Genomic DNA, 6823 nt, shown 5'->3' with positions numbered 1-6823 from the left:
GTCCCGTTCAAGTCCCGTTCAAGTCCCGTTCAAGTCCCGTTCAAGTCCCGTTCAAGTCCCGTTCAAGTCCCGTTCAAGTGCTGTTGAAGTCCCGTTCAAGTCCCGTTCAAGTCCCGTTCGAGTCCCGTTCGAGTCCCGTTCGAGTCCCGTTCAGGTCCCGTTCAGGTCCCGTTCAAGTCCCGTTCAAGTCCCGTTCAAGTCCCGTTCAAGTGCCGTTCAAGTGCCGTTCAAGTGCCGTTCAAGTCCCGTTCAAGTCCCGTTCGAGTCCCGTTCAAGTACCGTTCAAGTCCCGTTCAAGTCCCGTTCCAGTCAGGTTCGAGTCCCGTTCAAGTCCCGTTCAAGTCCCGTTCAAGTCCCGTTCAAGTCCCGTTCAAGTCCTGTTCAAGTCCCGTTCAAGTCCCGTTCAAGTGCTGTTGAAGTCCCGTTCAAGTCCCGTTCAAGTCCCGTTCGAGTCCCGTTCGAGTCCCGTTCGAGTCCCGTTCGAGTCCCGTTCAGGTCCCGTTCAAGTCCCGTTCAAGTCCCGTTCAAGTCCCGTTCAAGTGCCGTTCAAGTGCCGTTCAAGTGCCGTTCAAGTCCCGTTCGAGTCCCGTTCGAGTCCCGTTCAAGTACCGTTCAAGTCCCGTTCAAGTCCCGTTCCAGTCAGGTTCGAGTCCCGTTCGAGTCCCGTTCGAGTCCCGTTCGAGTCCCGTTCGAGTCCCGTTCGAGTCCCGTTCGAGTCCCGTTCGAGTCCCGTTCGAGTCAAGTTCGAGTCCCGTTCAAGTCACGTTCAAGTCACGTTCAAGTCACGTTCAAGTCCCGTTCAAGTCCCGTTCAAGTGCTGTTCAAGTCCCGTTCAAGTCTCGTTCAAGTCCCGTTCAAGTCCCGTTCAAGTCCCGTTCAAGTCCCGTTCAAGTCAAGTTCAAGTCCCGTTCAAGTCCCGTTCAAGTCCCGTTCAAGTCCCGTTCAAGTCCCGTTCAAGTGCCGTTCAAGTCCCGTTCAAGTCCCGTTCAAGTCCCGTTCAAGTCAAGTTCAAGTCAAGTTCAAGTCAAGTTCAAGTCCCGTTCAAGTCCCGTTCAAGTCCCGTTCAAGTCCCGTTCAAGTCCCGTTCAAGTCCCGTTCAAGTCCCGTTCAAGTCAAGTTCAAGTCAAGTTCAAGTCCCGTTCAAGTCCCGTTCAAGTCCCGTTCAAGTCCCGTTCAAGTCCCGTTCAAGTCAGGTTCAAGTCCCGTTCAAGTCAGGTTCAAGTCCCGTTCAAGTCAAGTTCAAGTCCCGTTCAAGTCCCGTTCAAGTCAGGTTCAAGTCAACAAAAAATAACAGTCATGAGAATTTCAGTTTAAACACTTCTAAATGTTTTGGAACGTTTTAACCCCAAAAGAGAAAACTTTCACCTTGTGTAAAATATCCAAATATCGCGATACTACATGTGTTGACACAGTATCGTATGTATCGTTGGCTGCTGTATCGATATATAATTCTAGAAATATACAAAAAAAAAGAGTATTTTTTTTTGTATATTTCTAGAATTATTGTCTTGTTTAACTTATTTACACAAACTGTTTTTATTTATATAGTTGAAATTGGCGTATTTCATTTTGAGTTTGTGCCGGCCATGTTGTTGTTCAAATGTTCAAATATATTGGGTTCTTTAAAAAATCGTGATATACATCGTAAAAAAAACATGAGCAATATATCGGTAATCGCATGTATATCGAAAAATCATGATATTATCGTATCGTGAGCCTGTGATTCCCAAAACACAACCATAAACTAGTTAACAATTATTTCATGACTAAATCCGTTGACAGTTATTTTAATGAACACACTTAAGTTGTGATTAATCCATTAACTCTTTTCCACCGTTATAGTTCAAACCAAGTGTTACCGGCAGTTAATCCACTCTGGTCATTCTGCCCCATTGTCCCGGCTGGAGCTTTGGCTTTCCTCAGTCTCCGCCCGATCTGAAGACGACTGGAAGGACAAAGACACAAGTTTGACACGGTCTCGCAGCGTCGTCGATCGTATCCATCGTGTTGTCGTTATCCAAGAGGCCGTTTCACCAGAGCGTTCAACTGTGAGTGAAGCGGCGTTCACTCTAGTCCTGTTCAAGTCCTGTTCAAGTCCCGTTCAAGTCCCGTTCAAGTCCCGTTCAAGTCCCGTTCAAGTCTCGTTCAAGTCCAGTTCAAGTCCCGTTCAAGTCCCGTTCAAGTCTCGTTCAAGTCCAGTTCAAGTCCCGTTCAAGTCCCGTTAGAATCCCGTTTAAGTCCCGTTCGAATCCCGTTCAAATCCTATTCAAATCCCGTTCAAGTCCCGTTCGAATCCCGTTCGAATCCCGTTCAAATCCCGTTCAAGTCTCGTTCAAGTCCAGTTCAAGTCCCGTTCAAGTCCCGTTCAAGTCTCGTTCAAGTCCAGTTCAAGTCCCGTTCAAGTCCCGTTCGAATCCCGTTTAAGTCCCGTTCGAATCCCGTTCAAATCCTATTCAAATCCCGTTCAAGTCCCGTTCGAATCCCGTTCGAATCCCGTTCAAATCCCCTTCAAGTCCCGTTCAAATCCCGTTCAATTCCTGTTCAAGTCCCATTCAAGTCCCTTTCAAGTCCCGTTCAAATCCTATTCAAATCCTGTTCAAGTCCCGTTCAAATCCTGTTCAAATCCTGTTCAAATCCTGTTCTAGTCCATGGTTAGTCGCTCTGGCACATTTGAGTTATTTATTTAAATCTGACTGATTCTTGTGATTTCCAATAGTAAAGAAAATTATGAAATCCAAATATTTATGTCAATTTTAGTATTTGACATTGTTGATAATGAGTTGGTTTGAATATTTATTTGAAAAGAAATGACGTACCCTCTAACTAAAAATGACATTAAACCAAAAACTGTCTTCAATCGCGTAAAACACACTAAAGACAAATATCCATCATTTCAAGTCCTTTAAGGATTCTCAGCCTCACGTTTACCTTCAATCTCTGCTCCAGTCTTTTGCGTTGTTTTAGTCGCTGGGATGGTCCTGGCTCTGGCCCTGGTCCTGGTCCTGGTCCTGGCTCTGGCCCTGGTCCTGGTCCTGGTCCTGGCTCTGGCTCTGGCTCTGGTCCTGGTCCTGGCTCTGGTCCTGGTCCTGGTCCTGGCTCTGGTCCTGGTCCTGGTCCTGGTCCTGGTCCTGGTCCTGGTCCTGGCTCTGGCTCTGGCTCTGGCTCTGGTCCTGGTCCTGGCTCTGGTCCTGGTCCTGGTCCTGGCTCTGGCTCTGGCTCTGGTCCTGGTCCTGGTCCTGGCTCTGGCTCTGGCTCTGGCTCTGGTCCTGGTCCTGGCTCTGGTCCTGGTCCTGGTCCTGGCTCTGGCTCTGGCTCTGGCCCTGGTCCTGGTCCTGGTCCTGGTCCTGGCTCTGGCTCTGGCCCTGGTCCTGGTCCTGGCTCGGGCTCTGGCCCTGGTCCTGGTCCTGGCTCTGGCCCTGGTCCTGGTCCTGGTCCTGGCTCTGGTCCTGGTCCTGGTCCTGGTCCTGGTCCTGGTCCTGGTCCTGGTCCTGGCCCTGGTCCTGGTCCTGGTCCTGGCTCTGGCTCTGGCCCTGGTCCTGGTCCTGGCTCTGGTCCTGGTCCTGGCCCTGGTCCTGGTCCTGGCTCTGGCTCTGGCCCTGGTCCTGGTCCTGGCTCGGGCTCTGGCCCTGGTCCTGGTCCTGGCTCTGGCCCTGGTCCTGGCCCTGGTCCTGGTCCTGGTCCTGGCTCTGGCTCTGGCCCTGGTCCTGGTCCTGGCTCGGGCTCTGGCCCTGGTCCTGGTCCTGGCTCTGGCCCTGGTCCTGGTCCTGGTCCTGGCTCTGGTCCTGGTCCTGGTCCTGGTCCTGGCCCTGGTCCTGGTCCTGGTCCTGGTCCTGGCCCTGGTCCTGGTCCTGGTCCTGGTCCTGGTCCTGGCCCTGGTCCTGGTCCTGGCTCTGGCTCTGGCCCTGGTCCTGGCTCTGGTCCTGGTCCTGGCTTTGGTCCTTGTCCTGGTTCTGGTCCTGGTCCTGGCCCTGGTCCTGGCTCTGGTTCTGGTCCTGGTCCTGGCTTTGGTCCTTGTCCTGGTTCTGGTCCTGTCCTCTGTTCCGTCTGGTTAATGCAGGTTCTTGTTCCTCAGAGTTAAAGGCGCTCCCTCTTCTCTATTTTCAGATCTATTCATAGTTTAAAAAGCACGACCTCCGGACCTGCTCCTGCTCAGGGCTTTCCAGGGCTTAAGGATGCATTACTGCCCCTTGACCTTCCCCGCCCCCTTGACCTTCACCGAGCCCCTCGCGCACCGATGAAGACCAAACACTTTCAGCAAATGAACGCAACGTAGTCATCGCCGCCGCCGCTGCCGCCATGACACAAGTGCACATGACGTGACGTTGTTTGGAGGGATAGAACCTGTGCTAAGTATTTATCATACGTCAGACAGTTTGGGATGAAAAAAGAGACAAAAAGTAGAGGCAATCTCTCAAACAGAATCCGTCAGTGATGTCATCAATAAGCGACATTCCATCAATAACAGAGACAATGGTACTCGCCCTCGTGCACGTGCTGAAGGCTGCAGAGTGTCCTAATTCTTCTGTGCGGCCTGTGGTCGAGTTAAGCACACGTGCCACGTGCAGCTGCACAGTTTACTGAATGTCCTCCCTTCTCTCATCCCCATGTTACGCTCAGTTAAACTGATGATATTTTGAATAAATCATAAATAAATCAACGACACTGTAAAAACTTGAAGCCTGTTCTCATTTGTTTGAGAAATAAATGTATTATCATGTATTATTATTTAACAAATCATAACTGCTGTGCTATTGATTCATGTATTTTCTCCCTTGTTTACAATATGGTTGCTAGGTAACAGTTGCTTATGTCCAATCAGAAAGTAACATGGAAAAATGGACAAAAAGTTATATATTAAAATGTGTTTTTTGTCTATTGCTATGACACTTTTCACTGTGAAGCGTCTGTACATTTGATGCTGTCGTTACTGAGTCAAACTCAATATTAGAATCTGCAGTTTATTAACTCAAGTTTCCCACTTTTCCCACAGATAACATGCCCTCGATCCACATTGAGCTTTACAAATATTAATCCATCTTCCAGTGAGCAATATGAACAAAACAATGACCTCGATACTATAGTGCGGGATATTGATGAAAAGGATATTATGTCAATATTACAGAAATGTGTTAAATCATCAGACGAATGGGAGTAGATCTTAAATTCATATAAAGTCAATAAATACCACTTTGAGTCATATTTTAAATCATAAAAGATTTTTAACATGTTCAAATTGTACACATCTTCCAAACGACATTCAGGATATTATCCATGTTTCGTGTATTATCACGTATTATCCAATATGGCTCACCTCCCTCCACACACTCCGCCGTCTCCATGGTGATTGTCTTCATTGTTACACATGGCAGAAATACAAGCCGCACTTATACTTTCCCCATGCGAGTCGCCGTGTTTGTGCACGAGGACCATACATTTCTATCATCAATCTAAACATCGGACCGTGGAGAAAAGACCTGCGCCGTACGGCTGTATATACTTAATAAAACCCTAAATTAAACCAAACAGTCTAAAGAGTTTCTGTGTCCAGGTTATGAACCTCGCCACGAACGACCATGTTATGAACCTCGCCAAGAACGACCACGTTATGAACCTCGCCACGAACGACCACGTTATGAACCTCGCCACGAACGACCACGTTATGAACCTCGCCACGAACGACCACGATATGAACCTCGCCACGAACGACCACGATATGAACCTCGCCACGAACGACCACGATATGAACCTCGCCAAGAACGACCACGATATGAACCTCGCCATGAACGACCACGATATGAACCTTGCCACGAACGACCACGTTATGAACCTCGCCACGAACGCCCACGATATGAACCTCGCCACGAACGACCACGTTATGAACCTCGCCACGAACGACCACGATATGAACCTCGCCACGAACGACCACGATATGAACCTCGCCACGAACGACCACGATATGAACCTCGCCACGAACGACCACGATATGAACCTCGCCACGAACGACCACGATATGAACCTCGCCACGAACGACCACGATATGAACCTCGCCACGAACGACCACGTTATGAACCTCGCCACGAACGACCACGTTATGAACCTCGCCACGAACGACCACGTTATGAACCTCGCCATGAACGACAATGTTATGAACCTCGCCACGAACGACCACGATATGAACCTCGCCACGAACGACCACGTTATGAACCTCGCCACGAACGACCACGTTATGAACCTCGCCACGAACGACCACGTTATGAACCTCGCCATGAACGACCACGTTATGAACCTCGCCATGAACGACAATGTTATGAACCTCGCCACGAACGACCACGTTATGAACCTCGCCACGAACGACCACGTTATGAACCTCGCCACGAACGACCACGTTATGAACCTCGCCAAGAACGACCACGTTATGAACCTCGCCACGAACGACCACGTTATGAACCTCGCCACGAACGACCACGATATGAACCTCGCCACGAACGACCACGATATGAACCTCGCCACGAACGACCACGATATGAACCTCGCCATGAACGACCACGTTATGAACCTCGCCACGAACGACCACGTTATGAACCTCGCCACGAACGACCACGTTATGAACCTCGCCATGAACGACCACGTTATGAACCTCGCCACGAACGACCACGTTATGAACCCCGCCACGAACGACCACGTTATGAACCTCGCCACGAACGACCACGTTATGAACCTCGCCACGAACGACCACGATATGATATATGTTATAGTCCTGTTTAGTCTTGTTTTAGTCATGTTTTAGTCCTTGTTTTAGTCCTTGTTTTAGTCTTGTTTTAGT

General features: G+C 49.4%; 1 protein-coding gene across 1 annotated transcript; it reads right to left on the bottom strand.

Annotated features, from left to right (window-relative positions):
• Positions 1-2902: 2902 nt before the first annotated feature.
• On the bottom strand, positions 2903-5364 carry LOC140376549 (uncharacterized). The gene is made up of 2 exons (XM_072462027.1): positions 5312-5364; positions 2903-3914 (listed from the first exon to the last, which is right to left on the bottom strand). Exons 1-2 carry the CDS (start codon positions 5362-5364, stop codon positions 2903-2905), a joined length of 1065 nt encoding a protein of 354 aa, XP_072318128.1.
• Between the last annotated feature and the right edge of the window lie 1459 nt (positions 5365-6823).

The sequence above is a fragment of the Eucyclogobius newberryi genome, unplaced genomic scaffold (genome assembly GCF_026437365.1).
Source record: "Eucyclogobius newberryi isolate DKJ021-1_F unplaced genomic scaffold, fEucNew1.0.hap1 SCAF_37, whole genome shotgun sequence".
Taxonomy (NCBI): domain Eukaryota; kingdom Metazoa; phylum Chordata; class Actinopteri; order Gobiiformes; family Gobiidae; genus Eucyclogobius; species Eucyclogobius newberryi.
The sequence above is the reverse complement of the archived record's forward strand: the minus strand, read 5'-3'. Positions and strand labels throughout refer to the sequence as shown.

Coding starts and splice junctions, on each gene's coding strand:
- LOC140376549 (XM_072462027.1), bottom strand. CDS start 5,364: ATGTGTAACAATGAAGACAATCACCATGGAGACGGCGGAGTGTGTGGA. Junction 3,915..5,311: donor GGCGGAGTGTGTGGAGGGAG/GTGAGCCATATT, acceptor GACCAGGACCAG/AGCCAGGACCAGGGCCAGAG.